This window comes from Octodon degus, unplaced genomic scaffold, assembly GCF_000260255.1.
Source record: "Octodon degus isolate 3935 unplaced genomic scaffold, OctDeg1.0 scaffold00064, whole genome shotgun sequence".
Taxonomy (NCBI): domain Eukaryota; kingdom Metazoa; phylum Chordata; class Mammalia; order Rodentia; family Octodontidae; genus Octodon; species Octodon degus.
The window spans coordinates 3,971,890-3,994,304 of NW_004524640.1; the positions used below are offsets into that span (position 1 = coordinate 3,971,890).

General features: G+C 36.1%; 1 protein-coding gene across 2 annotated transcripts in view; it reads right to left on the reverse strand.

Annotated features, from left to right (window-relative positions):
- Nucleotides 1-22,415, reverse strand: part of Sox5 (SRY-box 5) — a 419,324-nt gene that overhangs the window by 197,570 nt on the left and 199,339 nt on the right. Inside the window, exons 1-2 of one of the 2 annotated variants that reach the window (XM_023718979.1) lie at nucleotides 21,784-21,938; nucleotides 16,038-16,106 (exon numbers count right to left, since the gene is read on the reverse strand). In XM_023718979.1, coding sequence (XP_023574747.1) covers nucleotides 16,038-16,106; nucleotides 21,784-21,918 — 204 coding nt within the window. In that variant the 5' untranslated portion in view covers nucleotides 21,919-21,938. Of the gene's footprint in view, nucleotides 1-16,037; nucleotides 16,107-21,783; nucleotides 21,939-22,415 lie in introns of those variants that run through there. The other variant, XM_004634556.2, reaches the window with a different exon arrangement.

Below are 22,415 nucleotides of genomic sequence, written 5' to 3' on the forward strand. Positions count from 1 at the left end.
CTGAATGAAACCGTCTCTCTAAGTGGATGACACTTCTATTATTCAGGTGTTTCAAGGTCCCCATTTGGTCAAAGCCAGATGCTTTTATAACTAATGGAGAGCTACGAAATTTTGGAAGCTTCAAAGGAAGGGCAATTCCATCACAAATGATGTCACCTTTGATCTATTTCAGATATAGTGACCTTAACAACAATGTGTTTTCTTTTACCCTTTTGCAAGTATTAGTGGAATAATTTTTGTCTTTCACCGTCTACATATACCACATTTTTGTATATGTAACTTCATTTTAAAACGTCTCTCAGTGCTTCTGAGTCTGACTGATGTAAGATGTTATTTTGAACATGCCAAAGCATCTAAGCGGCTCCAGTCTTTTCTTTTCAGCCCGCATTCCTTGATAAGTAGCACAGCTTCCCACTTATCAGTCACTCAAAGTGACTGTAGCTGTCAGTTGTGTACAAAGCACAATCAGTTTGGAAGCGGAGACACCAGCATTTTTCTTCTCAGCTTGAAGCAAACGCGTTTTGACTGCTAGTCATTCAATTTTAAAGCATCCTCAATTAGGGGCGGATGAAGATATAAAGAAAACACACCCTAAACACCTCCACCAGGCAACAGAAAAATTTTATTGTTATCTCTTGATTTACTTTGGGGCAGCCCCATCCCTCCTCCTTTTCTGGCTGCGTGACACAGCCTCTCATGACAGCGCACCCTCCATCCTGGAAAGACTGCCAAACTCCACTACGCCGACATTCAGGACGCTTCTCCTGGAGCCTGTTGATGTTTTCTTTTGCCCTCTCCCACAAAGGAGCCCACAGAAAATCTAATTAAGCCACTTGGAAAATTAGACCATCCTTCCAACTCACTTTGCTTATCAGAGATCAACCTTTTATTCTGTGTAAAATTAAAATACAAATGTATAATGAGAAACAAGAGGAGAAAAGCTGGCCAGAGAAAGGGATTCTGAGTGGTAGAAAATAAAATACAAGGGCTGGATAAATAGCTCAGCAGATTAAAGCGCCTGCAAGCAGGCGCAGGTGGGCCTGTGGTTCAATCCCTGGGCCTGCCTTGCCGGCCCCGCCCCCAGGGTGCACTGAGATGGCAATTGTGAATGGGCGTGGTGACGCGCATCTGTAATCCCAGCTCTTAGGAGGCTGTAAACAGGAGGATCACTACGAGTGCGATCTAGTAGTGAGATCCTGCACACTTTGTAGACCCTTTCCTAAAATTAAAAAAAAAAAGAAAAGAAAAGAAAATACAGAAGATAAAGGAAGGCCACATCACATGACCTAATAAGTGCTTCTGAATGTAGGTACTGACAAACCAGGACAAGGAGCATAGAAGTCCAAAGATTGTATAAAATGTATTTGAAAATAATGGTGTATATGCGAGGAGAAAGATTGAAAACTATGTCTTTGGGTAATTAAATAGAAAAGGAAATGATCAAAGATACATGGATAAACCTGAGTGTGTGTGTGTGTACATATTACACACAAATATAAATCAGTATAAAACTGAAATTCAATTTATATTATGATACTGAAAACTACTAAATCATTAATTTAAGTTACATATATGTATATTCTATAACAATTCACTTCATCTAAAGGTTTATTGGGGTATAACAAGTATATTAAATGTAAATCTTTTAAAAGAGATATACATCTCTCATAAACATATCATCTTTTTTAACATTTGTAAGTGAACATTTAGCAACATATATATTATGTGGAAACCATATTTTCCTTATTTATAAAAATTTTCTCCATTTATAAAAAAATCTTTCACTTGTTTACTTGAGAAAATAAAATTAATTAATTACTCAAAATATCCTTTCTTATTTGTTAATTTGATGAGTTCAACCCAGTTTGATAAGTCTTTTTTTCTAGAGGTTCTCAAAACTAAATTGTTGGAGAGAGACAGAGAGAGAGAGAGAGAGAGAGAGAGAGAGAGAGAGAGAGAGAGAGAGAAACGGAGAGACAGAAACTGATAGAGTGACAGAAAGAGACAGAGACAGAGAGACAGAGACAGACACATACAGACACAGTGACAGACACAGACAGAGACAGAGACAATATCTTTTTAGTTAAAAGTACACAACTTCAACTGCCAGGGTCTCAGAATTACATACACAATATAGTCCTTAGTCCTATTAAATGCAGAAAATGCCAACTTGACTGCATTCCTGTGATGGTCATGAAAGATGATGTCTGAAAGTGCCGAGCACTTCCTCAGTGAGAGGCTGCTCCTTCCCACTATAGCACAAAATGATCTGGCTGATGTTTTCCAATACTTTGAATGCCAATTTGAAATTTTATTGAAACAGAATGACAGGAAAAGGTAGTATTTTATACATATATTTTTTCCATGACCTGGAACTCTTCACTAAGATTATTAATTGAAAAATTTGTAGAATAGAATAAAGGTGAAATTGCTACTGGACCTTCTGTTCTTCATTATAGGAGATCGATGCACGTTGATGCAAATATTCTTGATTGGGTTATAAATCCTACAGGACACATAAAGTGCTGGTTGTTGTTTTTGGATGTCTATCAAATATCTTAATTATTTCAGCTTCTTCAGATATACAGAATTACTGATGTGCTGAGTACTTTGTATGGGGACATAATGGGTAATGTGTCCTACTCTATTTTCCATGAACTAATTCATTCAGTAAATAACATATTATGTCTACTGGTTACAGTAATGAGCTAGAAAGTAATTTCAAGTAATGAATAAAATTTTTTGCTCCACAGAAATTACCATTACATCTGTGTTATGGTGGTGAGGATATAGGAAATCAAAACAAAACAAAAAATAGTAAGAGGAGCTATTAAAAAAAAAAAAACAGGAAGAATAAGTTACAGACTTTGGATTGGGTTGGTAGTGGCAGACTCCATGAAAAGAAGGCATTTTTAAAATGCCTTTTCAAATGCCTTTTCAAGATCTGAATAAAAGTTTGAACTATAGGCTAGACTGACATTCCAACCCATGAGAATGGCAAATATAAATGCCTGCCAGAATATCCTCCTCACATGCTCCCAGAACAGGAGTGGGGCAGTGACTTGGTCAAACAGAGCCCTGCTGATTAGAATAAGAACTATTAATTCCTGTTAAATGATATGGTTTTGAGCATTCTTATAGAACAATCAGATTTAAAAGATCACTCTCGCAGCTATTTGAGATGTCTATTTTCAGGATCAAGGGAAGAGGTAAGGTGAAAAATACCTAGGAGTTCACTCCAGTTGCTTAAATGACAACATGATGGTGACTTCTACTAGAATGCCAGTAGAAAATTGGTAAGTTGATAGATTTTGAAGATAAAACAATGACCATTTAGTTGTGAGGTGTGAGACAATGAAAGGAACTCAAGGAAGGCTCCTATCCTTTTCACCAAGCAAATGCTAAATGCAATCTGATTCAGAGGTGAATAAATTAGGAAAGAATGAATTTGAAAATGTTAATGAAAGGATATATTTTGGAAGTGGAAAACCTGAAGTGTTCATTAGGTATCCTTTTAAATAGTCTGAGTAGCCATGTAGATATTTCACTCTGAAGTTTAGGGGAGAGAGATACATTAGCTAGGGAGACAAATGCTGAAGGATTACCTTCGGAATGGTACCTAACGCCATTAGACTAAAAGAGACCATTTAGAAGTAAGTGTGGGTAAAGACATCAAATGATAGAGCATTACAGCAATTCAGCTTTTTATGGATGAGAAGAGAATTCATAAAATGAAACAAAATGGGGAATGGAAAGTTTAACACAGAAGCAAAATGTTTTGCTTTTGTTTGATATCCACTTTTTTTCTTCTTCTTTTTTTTTTTTTGGATGTGGCAATCTGAAGACTGTTGCAAGAAAGTAGAAGTGATCAGTTTTTTCAAGTGTTTCTGTGAACTAAACTATAAAGAAGACAGAATTTACGACTTCTCGAATATTTACTATAGAAGAATCACCTTTATTTTTGCCTCTCCTGCAAGGAAAAACTAAGGACAACTCTAATGCCACTGGGTATCCTTAATTCTGGATCTTCTCTTTTTTGTTTTGTATTTTGTTCACTTGTTTTTCTTTTAAAAGAAATACACAAGCATGTACACACATATACAGAGAAAAACATAACTTAGTTTCTTATTATGTATGAATAACATAAAAGTTTACCAGTAAAGCAGCAAAGGTCAGTAGTCTGGGGAATGGAAGCTAATTTGCCATTGTCAGGAATGCCTAGAGTATGTGGCTTGGGCCATGATACAACTGTGTTCCTAACACAATAATTCATTTTGCATTAACATTACATTAATTTCACTGGCACTTAATTTTCTCTCTACTTTGTTAACTCTTTCTTAAAAAAAAGAAGTAGAAGTTCTTAATAACTATTTTGTGAGTAGTCCCAGATATATTTATTTTACCACACTGAGATGTAAATTAAGGTGAAATAAACAGTAGTTCATTTTAGGTGAACATCAACTTCTGTCCCAAATTCTCCAAATCTTTCTGCTGTCGATTATGCACTGTATTTTTTTTTCTGTTTGTTTCCAACTACCTGATAATTATATTCCCAGGGTCTTATCTGAGCACTGATGGTCCCTACTTTGTCAACTGATAGGACATGCACTGAAAAGCCTCAGTGAAACGGGGTGTTCAACTTTGTCCACAGGTAATTTGCTTGAGAAAAGGTTGAAAAGTCCTGGGAAAACTGCTGTTGGCCTGCTTTCTAGGCCAGTCCCAGCAATACCAGAACGGCCATGTTTGCTACTTGTGACAAAGCAGCTGCTCTAGACACATGGCAGATTGGTAGAAAATGTTCCCAGCGCTAGTCCTATGGCTCTGCGATTTCATTTTACAGGGAGACCTCTCATCTCTGGATCACAGCAACACTAAATAAAGACTAAACAATGATCTAAATAGGTTAAATGAAACCAGTATTCACTTCAGGAATCATATTACATATTGAAGAAAGAAGAAACATAGAAATAATGCAAAAGTGGAATATCAGGAAAGGGAAACACTTCCCATTTTAAGATTTCACATAAAAATGAAAGAAAAGTTTCTCACATGAATGTGTTTTGTATCTTTAGAAAGTAGCCAAAGTCAGGATGAATCACTGGGACAAAATTACAATTTCCAGATACAAATATCTGCATCAGTTCAATACAGTCCTCAATGTAAGAGCAGTATGGGTTTTGTTATTTCCCTAAGATCTTAACTAACGATGTTTAAAATTTGAAAATTAAAGCCATAAAATAGAGTAGTTACAGTTGTATTTAGATATCAATTATTACTGTTTGATAAGTTTATCAATAAATGAGAAATCAAATGGCTATGAAGATATGAAAGGAAACAGGATTCTAATGATTGGATTTATTCCTAAGGGTTTGGAGAAATTTAAACAGACAACAAGGCCAGTAACATTAGAGAAAAAGCTGGAGAGAAAATAATAATAAAAAAGGCAATCACAAAGTGTAGTAAATCACAAAGCCCCATGGAAATGAAATATAGAATACCTTCCCGGAGTCTGCAGAAAATAAACAGAAATATTGATGTTTATGTTGCAATAGAAATAACATGTATTGATTTTCAACTTTCAGAATTAACCAACAGGTAAAAAATGTGTGTGTGTGTGTGTGTGTGTGTGTGTGTGTGTGTGTGTGAACAGAAATGAATAACTGAAAATGAGTGAAGAAAGACACCATCTTATTCTGACAAAGTAAGTGTCAAGAGAAACTGTATTTGACTGAACAAGAAAAAAAGATGTATAAGTAAACTAAAGCTTAAAAGTGCCCACTAAGAAAATTTAAGTGACATAACTACAGCGTGAGGGTAGGGAAAGTAATGAGGAGAGATTATTTGATGGGCAATAAGAAATCTGAATAAATCTTATTTTCAAGTTATGATATTCACAGTTGGTATGTCAGAGAGAGTGTGGTGATCCAACACTTTTATACAGAAACAAATGGTAGGAAGCTTATTACAAAATAGAAACTTAAAGATTTGAAAGTGGCTTCTTGGGCTGGTGAGATGGCTCAGTGGTCTAAAGCACCTACTTAGAACAAGCTTAGCAAAGCACAGGGACTGCGGTTCAATCCCCCAGCACCACATGCCAGCCAGCCCCGCCCCCTGGTGGGCTGAGCTGGCCACACACACACACACACACACACACACACACACACACACACAAATAAATAAAAAAATTAAAAGAAAAGAAAAGAAAGTGGCTTCTTATGAGTAAACTGAAACAGTATAATATAAAGACTGGGTTCAAAAAATTTGGTTTTGTTGCTTTCTTAAACTTTCTCATGCAGCATATGTTATACTAATAGAAATGAAAATATTCATGAATATCAATGCTTTTGTGTTTATTCAGAGAAAGGTTTGATTAGGCAAAGAAATATTACGAATGATTGGAATTCCATCAATACTTAATCCCCAGGAGAATTATTAAAATGATAAAAGAGAGCAAGGTGGATCACTCAGGCCTGTTATAGCCTCTCAACAAGCAGAGGAAGCAGGATCACAAATTCCAAGCCAGTCTGGGCAACCTGCTGAGAGAGATGCCATTTCAACTTAAAATACAATTAAGAGGCTTGGGATGAATATCGCCCACTGGTGGAGCACTTGTCTAGCGTACATAAGGCTCCTGAGTTCAATTCCCACAAATAAAGAAGTAAATGAAATAAAACAGGGATTATGGAGTGATGACTCTCCTCAGGAAAAGGACTGAGGTTCAGTCATTCGTGCCCTCACTGTTCTTTCAGGACAGGCCACTTGTCTTCTCAGATGGAAGCTCTACTTCATAAAGTAACAGAATGAAAGACAGTTCTCTATCAAATTACTGCTTTGTATCTCCAGGTTGGTTCTTCTCATAATCTATTTGAAGGCTACAAAAATGTCCAGTTGTGCTATGTTTTATTTCATACACCAAAACTTTAGCCAGAGCTCAAGGAGTTAACACATTTCTTTCTCAGGCTGAATGCTACCTTAATTGCATGGTGTTTATTCTTGGCATTTCTAGTCTTCCAAAGAGACAAGGTTACCTTGCAATCTCTTTGTGCTCATGTACATGTGTGGGCTCTTTTTCAGGGGGGTAAAATGCTTCCAACTTACCACACTCAGAGAAAGAAATCATAAATCAGCGGGTCAGGCAGGTACTATTATTTCACCTTTAACGTCATTATATTTTCAATATAATATTTCAATGGATTTCTTTATGCATAATAATTTATCTAGAATTACCAAAACTCTAATGAGCTCAGAGAACTTTGGCTTCAATAAAACGAAACCTTTATCACAAATTGGTTGAGCCCATGACTGCAACTTAATCATTCAATTGTATATAAGTTTTTTTTTTTTTTTTTACTTTGTAGAAATAAGTTCCCAGGGAAAGAAAGCTCATTTTAAAACTTGAGCCATTAAAGCTTAAATGGTAGAATATTAGTGAAATAAAAATGAATGGGGCAAAAAACCAAGACACTTAGAATTCAGCCACTGTTACACAAGTAACAAGTATGAAACTCTGGGAAACTCTTCTGATCTTACTTGGTTACAAATGGAAAACTAAGAGACAGGTCTCAATAAACACTTGATAGCTTTAAAATTATATAAACATAGAATAATGAAAATAATTTACTGACTACCATCATGTACATTTTCTTTCTTTCTTTCTTTCTTTCTTTCTTTCTTTCTTTCTTTCTTTCTTTCTTTCTTTCTTTCTTTCTTTCTTTCTTTCTTTCTGAGGAACCAGGGATTGAACTTAGGACCTTGCGCTTGCCAGGCCCTTCCACTGAGCCATCTCCCTGGCCCCCATCATGTACATTTTATATGAATGCATCTTTTCTTAGGAATGTTATCTGGCTAGAAATTATTCATGAAAGTGTTCATCACTAGAATATGGAAACATTATTATTTTTTTAAATGTATTTAGTACAGGCTCTGCAGGGTCTCAGTACATAGATCAGACTCATTGTGATCCTGTTTTCAGCCTTACAAACACGGGGATTACAGGTATGCACTACCACATCTAGTCCAATTCACGGTCTCTGTGTACCCCGGGGGCAGGGCTGGCATGGGCACACCAGGGATCCAACCTTAACCCTGTCTCTGCCTAAGCAGGCACTTTAATCTGCCGAGCTATCTGGCTGGCCCTCAGAAACTTTATTTTCCTAATGATTCAGGTAAAGGCTTTTAGCATTTTGCACCTACTACTTCTATATACCAGGTATGAGGTCACTTAATCCTTGAAGTACTGAGTGTAATTAAGTATTATAGTTTCCATTTTTTGGACGAGAACAATGAAACTCAGAGCTAACAATTTCCTGGATGCAAAGATTGGCATTAGCTATATCTAATTCCAGGATATTGCTCTCAACTGTTTTTGAAAATAACTATTTCTTGCAATAGAAAGTCAATTACATAAAGTTAAATATAATGACATATTACCTAAAGAATCCAGTTCCTTCTTAGGGTATCTATGGAATGCGCAATGCCCAACTAAAAATACAGGGAACAGAAAACTTTCCTTCACACTATACTTAGCTCTGGACAGAATCAGTGGCCCAGGACTCTGACTAACCTTTATAACGCTTACCTTAGGAGAGACAATGAGAAAGTGGTATTAGCTATCAATTCTTTGCCCTCAGGAGAACACAATGAACCATAAGGTAAAAATTTTATCAGAGCAAGAAATGTAACAAATTTTTGAGCATTTTCAGAAAGTTCAAACACTTATCCCCTCATCAGGGAATCACGACAAATATACAGTTAAAAAGAAGTACCATATTTTTAAGTTTGCCCTTAAAATAAATAAAGTACAAACTAAGGTCCACCATTGGATTAACCTTATTATTTTCTGACAAGAACCTTAAATTCTCTTAAGTACTACTGAAAAGGGTAAGAAATTGATAACCGGGACATGATTCTCACATACATGCCCAAGCTATAGGCGCTCTACCTCATAAGAAGCTTCAAGAATGAAAGGAGCATGAGTCTCCAAGAATACTCGATTTATTGTCATAATGGAAGTTGAGTAGAGGTCACTTATCTCCATGCCTTGAAAGGTTTTCATAATAGAAAATCAGGTCAAGATGAACCACTAGCCTTGGTTCAATATTTGAAACATAAACCATTTAACCATCGGTATTAGAAAAAAGTTTCATTTAATAAAAAAAAAAAGTAACTAAAAGATACTGCAGAGTATTTTGCAGAATAAGGGTGGTGTTTTTTTCTTCCTAAGGAGAAGGTACTTTTTTTGAAATACTTACACATTTCACCTAATGCAGCTAAAGTATAAGATGCATTAAAATTATAAAGAAAAATGAGATAAAAGTAGAAAGGTTTAACACAACTAAAAGGAAAGCAAGAACTTGAGGATTAGAAAACAAAGAGAAGGCAAGGAGAAAAGTTAGGAAACATGGCAGGGGCAAAGCCATACATTTATATACACAAGATGGGTAAGGCATGATACAGAGAAACATCAGCATGTTCTTCAAACATAGTTAATTGGTAGAATTCTCACCCTGGCTAACTATATATGCTGATACCTGTGAACTAAGCAACTGCATTGAAGATAGCAATATGTAATGGTAGGATCATGCTTGGAATGCCTGTCATTCTGGTCTTCTAATTACATAGTGCTTGTCATGACATACCAATTACTGCTATACTGTCTCTCAAGTAAATGGTTGGGTTTTTTTTTTTTAAAGGGTAATAAATGAAAAGAAGAGACAAGAAAAAAATGTCACGGGACTGTCCTGCTACAATGCTGCATATGGTTAGATTTCTAAATTTCTATGTAAAAATATGTAACTGTTTATTTCTCTTTTTATTTTAACTTTTTTCTTCATATTCTATAGGGAATTAAAGTTTAACATCAATACTTGATGGCAAATACCTGTTTCATGTTATGCCTAAGATGTTTGATATTCAGACAGATAGTCAGGTTAGGCTCAACTACCTATGTTGTAGGGTAATAATAATACAATTCTTTTCTGATTTGTTAATAACCTATGTTTGCACACCAAAAATTAGAGAAAAAGAAGGGCTGAAAGGACTTTTGGCCCTTGCTTTTCAAGGTCAGTGAAGACTCAGGACATGGGAGAACCTGTACTGTAACACCATGTAACTCAGTTGTGTCCCTAATTTTCTGATCAAGGAGATTATGGGGCCAAAGAGAAAAGTGATCGATGATGTAGAGCATGCGTAAGGAGAGTCACATGGAGAGAAAACATTCTCTCAGGCTTTCACAGAGAGCAAATTGATCAAGCAATGGCCATGAGTCATCCACATGGCTGACGCTGACAAAGGATCTACAAACTGTGGTGCAGGGTTTCAGGATAAATCCTGAGGAGATCTGACTGACTTCATCAGATACAAAAGTTACATTTCTTGTTATATAGGACTTGCTTTATCATGGTCTTAATCATCCAACAGAAAACTATAAAAATGAAGTATAAAAAGTAAATCCATATTAATATGCTGAGCTGAAAAAGGCTCAAGTCAACAACTTCTGACATTGCCAGTCTTACAGAAAACCCACTACTACTGTGGACTGCTGGACTATATTGGAATGTTTTGCTGAATTCATGCACCTACAATATTTAAATATTAAATATTTAATATTTAAATATTAAATGGAATACCATTCTCTAACAAAACTAAATAAAAAAGGGGAATACAAATGAACGACCATTTTTTATGTGTATATTCAAAATAGTTAAGATAGATATACAGCTGCATTCTCTTAATTCAATTTGTTGAGATTTGTTCTAGTAATGTTGGTGGATATCATGTCTGCATCTTGTACAATGAATAACCACTAAGACAACAATATACAATGTATTAATTATTGAAACTGTGCTAGTAATCAGATTTGAATCTGTCTCATTGCTATTTGTTTCTCAATAAAATTAGTTTAAAAAATTAAATTAACTATATCATATTTTGAGGTTAGTTAACAAAAATAGGAGAGAAAAATAATTTTGAATATTGAAAAATAGACCGAAATTTAATCTTTCTCTAAAATTAGAGTAACACAAACAACTGACTTGTTTTCGAGAAGAGATGTTTGCTTTCTAGTATTATGGCACTGTATTTGCTGAGTGGAATGATTTATGATGCTAATTTATGAACTCGAATTCTTGTTTTAATTTTAATGAATTATATGAATAAGCCACACAGAACATGGTAACCAATAAAATTTTTAAAAGGAAGAACTGTGGATTAAACTTTCAATAATGCAATAACACAATGTTAAAACTACCGTTGCTTTTTAATGAAATAAAAACAGATCATAAAGCATTGATCCTAAGCAATTAAATAAAATTGGCTCACCTGCAAATTCTTACAGCACTTTTTCTGAATTATTTCTGAAAAAAATAACTGAAATAAAACTTATCCTTTTATTCAATAAGGGCTGAAAAGACAGAAATAACAGGCTAAGGGAACTTTTAAATAACCTGGTTTATTAGAATATGTGAATCTTTGTGCATATAGACAAGTGTGTAAACATATGTATAATTTTTATTCAAATGAAAATTTCAATTTTTATTCAACTGAAATAAAGACATCTAAGTTAATTTCTCCTCTAGATGGATCTGAATAAAAAGATGAAGAAGATGCTAGGAATATCTTCCTTGTCACTTAACATATCCATCAAGTGTGAAAACTGTCCCGCTCCAACTCTTAACAAATCAATCTCACTGTTTGGCAGTTCTGTCTCACACATGTAATGTATTGCATGCCTTTACTAATATTTGGAACAAGTTAATTTTCTTTGTATTTCAATTGAAACAAACAATAATGGTGGACTCTAAATCAGTACAGTTCACTGTTTCGTCCTTATGGAATCCGGACAGTTTTTGCAAGTATGTGAATGCTTGTGTATATAGATACATGTGCAAACATAATTTATAATTTGAGGGCAACAACAATGGCACAAATACCTAACAAGAAACAATCATGATAAATAATAAAAGCTGATGCGTTTATTTTTCAAAGGTTTTAGGATAAAGAAAGAACATAGAAGCAATAGATCAAAATACTACATATTTTCAAATAGCAAATTTAATCTATGGCAGACCTTTATGTATTTAATTGTATTGTGCATTTTTAAAATTGTGATAATTCTTTTTTAAAAATTTGATTCACATAAACCAGCAGGCTAAACATTTACTCCTTTATTTCCTTGTCATATGTTTGAAAGGAAAATGAGGAAGTAGAAAAAAGTGAAAAGGGAGTGGAAGCACTCTCAAAAGAAAGGTGGCAAGGATTTGTGCAGAGGCAAAAATGGCTCTGTTTCATATTTTTAATTTTATTTTCACATATCGCTGCTTCCTGTAATTGTTGGAACAATATCCTAGTAAATTAGTAATTTAAATATATTATGATTTTTTTAGAAACACAAAGTGTTCATAAGACTGCTCCAAACTGACAGCTTATAAAATATATTTTAGAACTATGCATTTATTTAGTTACTATCCTACATAGTGTAGAAATTAATTCCTCTCAGAATTTCAGTCGTGCCACTTCTTATGAATGTGTTGCCTGAATCATTCCTTACCTCCTGGGATTAAAACAATCAAACAAAGAAAATAAAACCCCATATATCACAGCTTAATGGATTTGTGTCTGTGCCAGTTTCATTTGTGTAAACTATCTCTAGAAAAAGGACAAATATGTATCTACGATAGCCCAAGATCTTTTAATATTTGTTTCCCAAAAATCACTTCCAGTGTGATGATATTTCTCATAGGAACTTTTATAAATGTTCTGAATTAGTGGAGGTAGAAAGACCATAATTTTGATCAAGTGTAAACTCTAAGCTTTTAACAGGCTCATACTCAGAAAAGTTTCTAGTAACACTCAGAAAACTTTTCTTCTGACCCTAATGTTGTAGGCAGCTGAGTTAAACAGAAATAGAATTCACGCATCTATAATATTTAAATGGAAATGGAATGCGCATCTCCGAACAAACTAAATAAAAAAGGGGGTTACAAAACAAGGACCATTTTGTAGTGAAATATATAGATAGGATTGATATACAGCTACTTACTCTTAATTCAATGAGAAGAAAGATTCGTACTAATAGTGTTTGGATAGGATAGCATGTCTGCATTTTTGTACTATGAATAACTACTATGAAGACAACAATATGCAATGTATTAATTATTGTAACTATCTTACTAACCTGTTTTGAAACTGTCTCATTGCTATTTGTTTCTCAATAAAATTAATTTAAAAAAGAAAAGAAATAGAAGCAGTCAGACAAGGCTGGGCCCTTGAAGGAGCAGGTGCACAAGATAGGATACCTTGCAAATGGAGAGACAGGTGCCTCAGCTGCTGGCCAGATGTTGTGACAATAGAGGCAACAAATGCACCAACCTACCTCCCTAGGGATGGACATCAACAATTGATATTCGAAATAGGTATCAATCACCTTGAAAAAGTCAGGCAGAACCACTATCCACCCCCTATGGAAAGAGCCACTTTCTGTTTTCATGTCTGCTTGCTATGTGACCCACTTCCCCATTTGCTCCTGACTTAATTAATTTTTACCTAAGCAGTTATGCTTGTAATCTTATTGGTTGACTATAGTTTTGTCCCACCTCATGTCCACCTCGCGTGTTCTCATGTTTTCCGCCTTGGGCCTGCCTCTCCTTGTAGATTTGCTCTGTAGAAATTCCTAGAAAAGGTGGGTTCCTAGGCAACTTACTCAGCTTTCTTTGCCTTTCTTCTCTTAACCTCCACTGTACCTAAAATTCATTCTTTGATTATAGAGAACACAAACTCATGCCAGGTATCTTTCAGGTTACAGCACCAATTGGGTGCTCTTCTGGAAGTCATTAATCTTGGCCTCCACTGGCTGGAAGGCAGTTTTTACTGTCACACTATTTCTATTATAGATATTATCTGAATATTGTTTAAACTTTTTCATTTAAAATACTACAATTTATAGATTATAGTGCTCTATGTGATAAAGCAAGAATACTATTCATTCCAGATTTTGTCACTATGATAAGAATTGAAATTTACATTAAATGTAGTGGTCACAATTGTGGGCTAAATTTCCTTCAGAAAAAGGATTGCCATGTTGGCTAATTTAATTGGTCAAATGCATAATTGTTTTGAGCTTTTTACATGTTTGTAACATAAGATTAGATATATTTTTACAATTCTTAACAAAAGCCATTCCCTCAATTTGAGGAAGTTAAAAATATTTTATTATCACTATTATTATTATTATAATTATTTTGACAGAACCGGGGATTGAACTCAGACCCTTGCACTTGCCAGGCAATAGCTTATTCTACTGACCCATCTCCCCAGCCCCAGACAAAATATTTCAAACTATTAGTAACCTCATCAAATTGGAAGTCAAAATACATGACATTATGCAACTTATTTTACAGAGAACCTGCTATAATTTCAATAAGTTAGGTTTTCCCTTATTTAAAACAATTACATGCAGATAACCTGGTGCAATTGACTGAAATTATATTCAAAGTCAGTGTGTTCTGATTAAACTACATGAAATCCAATGCACAGTTTTAAACCACAGTGGTCATTAACTATTCTCCAGATAAGAACAGATAGTAGTGTATTAAAAATATATTTCCCATAATTACAAGGCAAATAACCTTGTCTGGAACATCTAACTAATGTCCCAGTGTGTCACTTAAATTGTCACCAGCTCACTTAAATTCCAGATAGATCATAAAGAATAAACACTGGTCTGTATGAGGGTAAAGAATTTAAGTGCACCTGCCCCAATTAGATAAAATGGAACAAACTTTGTTGATAAAACCATTAAAACATTAATACAAGCATGAAAAAATTTTGACATGCTTGCTTCTTTTATGACAATAACACTTAATAAAATGTTGAGATAGTTGTGCATTGGATTTCAAGAGAATTATGAATTTTTACCATGATGAGAGAGATACAACGAAATTTAATAGTTGCCTCCACATAGATGATTAGTTAGAGAAAGTTGCAGTCATAGATCTGTGAATTATTTTCCTTCATATTCATGAAAAGTATGGGCTACCACTTCAGAGTGTCTGGGTGCATCTCAGAGGTGTTCCGAGGGGTACCACTGGTTCTGCCTCTTTCTCCTCTGGCACTGTTCCCCCACTCTGCTTCCTGGTCTCCACCAAGTGAGCAGCTTTGCTTTCCCACTCCCTTCCACCTTGCTCTGGCCTCAGAGTCCGGTGATCACAGACTAAAGTCTTTGACACTGTGAACCAACTTAAACCTCTCCTTTATTGTATTCAATTCCAGCAACAGAAAAGCTGACTATTACAATCCATGACGTCATTTAATGCTCTCAGGACCTCTTACAAAATAAGTGCTTTCCAGCGAGGAGTTTCAGAAAGGGAAAAAAAGAACCCTCTCAAAGGTCATACCAATAATGTGAAAAACAGTTCATCCCTGGCAACTTACTTTTTCCTTTTGTTACCAATACAGCTTTATACTGCCTTCTTTATTAATGTGCTTTTTCAGTGCAAATTTCCCTTTATGAAAAATTTGGAGGCTGTAGAATTTTCCCATTGGTTTCCACATGCTTACACAGGATGACAGCTGACACATCAAAACATCGCTTTCACCATATTTCACTTTGATCAGGCAGAGTTCAACAACAAACAATAAAAGTTCTCTCTAGCTTTTTTCTTCTAATAGAAAATATGATCTATCTTTCTGCTTCAGTTTCTCGCAGTAGCTTTCTTAAGAACACTTACAGGCAATAGAGAAAATATTTGTCTACAGTAATTTCTTCTCAAAAATAATATGAAAATTGCTGGTGGTTTGCCTGGTTAGAAATGCCTCAATACAGTAGAGTCGATGACAGACAATCACTGTTTCATGGCACAAGAGGCAAGATGTCATGCAATAGGTTGAACATAAATTTTAATTTAGAGATTATTTTGGTTAGGTCACTACTAGTGACCCTACTAATCTAATGGTAGTATCAACACTGGATTTAGGTCACACAAGAATAAGAAACAAAACATATTTTTAAGTGAAAATATATTAAAATTATGATTTCTGACCTGGATCTGTTGTTGAAGCAAATTGATTTTGTGTTGTTGCTGCAGAAGCTGCTGTTGTTGTCTTGCGATCTGTGGAGAGATTGCACGTGGAAAATTTAAAAGTTTATTTCAAGACCATGTGGGGAATCCCCAATGTTCTGTTTCTCAAAGTTTAACACTGATCAAGTTGAACAGAACACCACATCAGTGATCTATCCAGTAAGATACATGGAATTTCAAAAAAAAAAGGCCCTGTTCCTGGTGATATATTAAAAACGCACTGTTGTGACATTGTCAGCCCTTTATTACAACAAAATGTTGTACAAATGGGGGGAGGGGTTGTGACCAAAGAGTTTAAAATAATAGAAAGCCTTCAAAGACACGTCCAAAACTAAAATAGAAATTTAACCCTTCATAAGATCATTTTAAGAGTTTTCTATCTCAGAGAAGGACACAATCTTTGTCTGGTCATTTATACTTATAGCATCCTCTGCATTTACTGAATTTGATGTCTTAGCCTATGACTACTTTTCGAAACACCTTTCTAAGGAGAAATCCATTAATTCCAAGAGGGTAAGAAGTACACATATTTTGTTCACCACTTGCAAAGCCCGATATAAAAGGGATATTGAATAAATACTGTTTAAGAACACAAGAATGAATAGGCTGAAATATTATTTTCTCATTTTTTATGTATTTGGTACAGGGTACGGGGTCTCACTATGCAGTTTGGTCTTGCAGTGATCCTCCTGTTTCCAGCCTCCCCAGCACTGTGATTACAGGCATGCACCACCACACCCAGATTAGGTGGCTGGTTCAGCGTGCCCCAGGGACAGGGCTGGCAAGGCATGTGGCACTGGTGATTGAATCCTGGTCCCTGCACTTGCCAAAGGAGGCACTTAGTCCACTGAGCCCTCTTGCCGGCTCCAGAAGACATTTTCAAATATTTTATTAATTGATCATAAAACCTTATAAGAACATAGCTTCTCACTTCATGAAACTTATCATGAATCTTATAAGTAGTAGATCTTATTCTCATCAAGATTCTTATAATATCTTTCCATTATACAGAAAAAGAACCCTTTAGCTTCTGTATTAGAAAATTAAAAATCCAGAAGAAAAAATATTGATGCATTGTCATAGTTGGTGTCTAAGTGTTTCCCCAAAACCTTATTCAGTCACTGGGGTGGGCTGCCAGAGTTTGTGAGTAATTCATGATCCAATGCTAGGATTTGGGGTGTGAGTCCTACACCTGCCCTAGCGCAGATACCCTGGATGCAATATAAGTAAGGGAGAGGGGCTTGCTTTTTTGGTCTTGGCATTTTGCTGTTTTCAGCCACCATACACTGCTGCCTTCTGTCACGTGCTACTCTGCCATTGAGCCAGCCAAGTGTAGATAGAACCCTCCACAAACTATGTGCTAAATAACCATTTTCTTCCTTAATTTCAATTGTCATGTATTTTGTTCCAGCAATGAGAGAAAAGTAACTGAGATATGAATTATTCTGAATAAAATTTAAAAAGCCACATAATGGAGATGGCTCTACAAACTTTCACATTGATTATTTTCTTTTTGAATACTGGTACAATTATGATATTTAAATACTTTCCCTTTGTCAGTAGACTATGGTAGGGGAAAATAAAACATTCTGTTTTTCTGAAAAAATAAAACAAGATGTTTTGGAATATTGTTCCTTTCCTCTAATTCTTTCTTACAACATATGAATGTCTGAATTTATATTCAAATCCTTCTACCAGTAACATGAGAGTAACATGAATCTGATCACCTCACACCCCTCCCCACTTCCTCCTCTTCTGAACCACTTATTCTCTTGCCTGGATTATTTTAACAGTCTCCTATTGTTCTTCTTGTTTCTGTCTCTGCTCCCTGTAATCTGTTACAACCATCAACCAGTGGGGACTCTGGAATACAAGTCAGTGACCATTTAGTGGCCACAGGTCCATAGGATTTGGCCTCTGGGCACCTCGCTGCTCTTTCTCACCCTCTTGTCCCTCCATGCCTGTACTCTTCTCTATCTGAAGAACAAACACACCACGGATGCTCCTGCATCTTCAGGATGCTCTGACGTTGGACACTGCACTTGATTCCACATCCAATTGGAATGTAGAATTCAGCCACGTGGCTCACTTCCTCACCTCTCATGAGACTATTCAAATGCTGCTCATTCAATGTGGGCTTCCTTCTGTTTAACAGAGCACTTTTGCTTACAAATATCTGTGTTATATATCAACATAAGCTGTAGTTCACTGGTTTATCCAATGCGTAGCTCTACTTGAATTCAGTGTATGACAGATTTTTTATCTATTTCATTCTCTGCTATAATTCCAATAAAGGAATAGAAGTTGGTATCACCTTGGGGCTAAAAGGCAATGTACTGTGTAGATAGATAAGAAAAGAAGGTCAGAAGCTGGTGGAGGAGCTGATGGCTCAGTAGGTCCATTTGTGTCCATATGGACTGGTGTAAAAGTGTCATGCACAGAGCACGGATATTGTTAGTGCACTCACTAATGGGTGTTAGGAGGAGGCTCAAGAGAGGAGTTGTGAAGAGAGGGAAATTCCATCTGAATCTCAAGGAAAAGCTCTAAAGTCCTTACTGTTGAGGTCTGTAATCCCACAGTGGAGGCTGTTCTTCCTACATCTGTTTAGATACTCAGGGAGTAACATGTGGAGTAGTGTCAGTTTTAGCAACCTGACCTCCTCTCAGGGTTAGGAGGCAGCACCTGATGCACCTTCCCAACACTAAGTGGAACTCTGAGAAGACCTGAGGGTTTCCAATGTGGCTGGGAGAATTTCAGAGGTCTTGAGAAAATAAAACATTCTTAAATCTTTTGGTAGTAGTCAGGGATAGGACAGAACATGAAAGGGAGAAAAAAGAAAAAAGAAAAGAAAAGAAACTTCCTGCCAAAATAGGTAGGAACTGTACAAAGAAGTATCTCATAAAAGTTAAAAGTTAAAATTCAGAGGATTCCAGGAGTCTCCAGCAGTAGAGAACTGAACATACTACAAGTTAAGAATTTCTCTACACCGTCCTAGGCATGCATTGTGAACGCTTCTATCACAGAGAGAAAACAAAAGGAAGAATATGGACCACATCCAATACAAGGCCAAATAAATCTTTGAAGAAAGTGATGAGACATTTTATTAAAAATAAAAATATCATCTTTCAAGCAGAGATGAACCACTGAAAAAATAAAAAAGGAATTGTAGGGGCAGACACTTCAAACTATTCAGAAGATGTAATCTGAGTATTTGGTCACCTCTTTCAACTCTGCTAGTTTATATTTTGGAAGCTGCTTAGAGGGTTTTGCAGCCATGTATAAACATACAAACACCCTTGTTTAAATAGTGGCCACCCTGCACATGGGACAGAGGGTAGACTGTGCCCAGGACACAGGAAAACAGTCTTACTGTAGAAATCAGGCATCAACCTTGTGCTTAAGCTGACTTTCTGAGATCCTTGATACTATCTCTCCTCAGTGCTAATTTTTCTTTATTTCTTTATATATTTTTTGTATTTTAGGGAAGGGTCCACAGGGTGTTCAGGGTCTCACTCCTAGATCGGACTCACAGTGATTCTCCTGTTTACAGCCTCCCAAGAACTGGGATTACAGGCACTTGCCACCACATCCAGTCTCAATTGCCCTCTCAGCATGCCCTGGGGCAGGGCCGGCACAGCAGGCCTGGGGGTTCGAACCTCTGGCCCCTGCGTCTGCTTGCAGGCACTTTAATCCGCTGAGCTATTTGGCTAGCCCTAGTGCTAACTTTTAAAGAAACACTTGGTAGACATTGCTTCAGTGTCCCTGCTACATATCCGTCAATTTTTATTATCTGTCTGATTTCCACTGTTAATGACCCCAGAAACTTTACTCGTCAAAGTAAAGAATCAGGATCTAAATGATATGGATAGACATCTCAATTTGACATTGCAGTAATGTTTTCTTTTATTTACTGCTTCTCCAAATCTCCATTTTCTCTTGTTCATTTGGCTCTTCTAATATGCATTCCTGCATCTCCTGTATCTGACTACTTCGGGATACATTCATTTTCCTCATTGTCACCTCTACAACAGTGTCTGCCAGGGACCTATCCTTAGCCCCCTTCTGTTTTTGCATGATGTTGAAGGCCTACAAAACTGCTATTCCTCTGCATGTGATGTTCTGGGCCTCACTGTGAATGTGTCACACCTTCAGAAAGATTTCTCCATCAACTCAATGTATGAAGTAATGTTGCGTCATACTAGTCAATACTTATCCTAACTTCACATTATTTATCCCCATATGATATGATTTTGCTAATTTATCTGTTCTTTCCTAACCAGACTTTTCTTTCCTCTAGAGTTTAGAGGCTTTGTCTTTCAGGTTATTTGGGGTTAAATCTCAGGAATTAGCATGGTGGCATCATATTCTGTACTATTTGTATTAGGTACCTTTGTTTCTGTCTTTGCTGTTGTTATATGTTTTGGGTTTTTTTCTTTTTTCTTAAAATAAAATAAAAGAAACATCTGGTTGCTAACTATTGAATAAATGAATGAGTCTTACCTCCTCTAGTGCTTAACCTACAATTGCTTTGTAGGTTAAGGAGTTCAAGTGAGGCACCCCTGCCCAACTGCTAACTGGCATTCTAGGTGTGCTTCCCTTGCCTCCACCATGGACAAATGGACAGCACGTAAGACCACCTTCTTCAGGTGAGCTCTCTGTCTGACTTTCCCTACTTCTGGTGGTGCCATATTCATTTTTCTTAACAAGAATCAATCATTTTCCTTTTCTTCCTGTCTATTCAAAAAATCCTTCTAAGCAAATCTCAGTCCTGACTTGCCTTTGTCCACGGTTATCATCCTATCTACCTTAGATGGTCATTCTTTTTATTTAATGTACTTAACAACTTATTTAATTGAATTCCTTCTAATTAGAATTTCCCTTCACTTGTTGAATCCTATGTATTCTTTAAAACTTGTCTCAAATGTCAAAACATTATCTTGGTTGGGTCTTTTTTGTTACTTCTTTCATGATCTATCCAAATTTGTCTTGATTATATGTACCAGTTGAGTAGACTTCATCTAAAATGTTTAGAACCACAAGCATTCTGAATTTGAGAATCTTTTGGGATTTGGAAGATATGCCCATGCATACATAAAACTAAGAAAGATTTCTTTAGTTTAGAAAGATCTAAATTAAAATGTAAAACTCATTCATTGCTCACATTTCTTAAATGCATACTGTGAGGGTCATTTTATAGAATATTTTTAGTTCACTTCTATACAGTCTGTAACCTCTTTTAAATATTTTTTTAATCTTTTATTTATTTATTTGATACAGGGTCCCCCTGTACAGCTCAAATTCATAGAGATCCTTCTGTCTCAGTCTCCCCAGCGCTGGGATTACAGGCGTGCTCCATCACACCTGGTTTTGTCTGTAACCTGTTATGTGAGGTCATGTGTGGAGTTTCCCATATCTGGAATCAGGTCATCACAGATAAACCTCTGAATTTTCAGAAATTTCAGATTGTAGCTTTGGATTAGGACATTCAATGGGTACATCTATGCTTTGGAACTTAATAAGCTTAAAGATCTGTTTTTGCCTCAGTGTTCGCTATGTATTTGTCCCTTCATTTACTTAATTGCAGTTGGGACTGGGAACTCTCTCATTCATTGTCAGATGACTAGGGCAGTGAGTGATCTACAAATAGCAGGCAGAACCACGCATCAGGAATTGGGTACAAATCTGACTGTGGCTCTGTTTGACTCACCTGCTCTTGCTGCTGCTTGGCCAGCTCCATTTGCTGCCGCTGTTTCTCTATCTGAGACGCAGCCAGTTTCTTCTGCTCATCGTGGGCGGCCAATAACTGCTCACGCAGACTCGTCAGCTGGTTGATCATGCCCATGAGCTGCCTCTCTTTCTCAGCTAGGCTTTCCGGAGTCCCTGAAAATGACACAGCAATAAAACAGAAGAAAAATGAGAAGACAATGGCATTTCAGTGGCAGTGGCTCTGTCAGATAGGGATCTAGTCCAAACATAAAGTTTAATCCTTATATATAAAAAACACATACCTACTTTATTTTCAATTTCCACCAAGAAATAGAGTGGCGGCTATTTACTTAATACAAAATACCAGAATGCAGAAACATTTTGAAAATTTTAAAATGACAATAATATATAAAGAGGCCAAGAAGTGTTGGCTAAACATCTATTATTTCTAATGTTCTAGGCTGGTTCCTGTAGGAAATTTTAAAATGTCTAATGCATAGGTTTCAGCTTTAGTTTTTTACATAATTAAAGAAACAAGAGAAATAGATGAAAAAAATTTTTTTATCTTTTTGAGACAGGGTCTCACTATGCAGTTCAGGCTTGCCTTGAACTCACTTTGCAACCCAAGCTGCT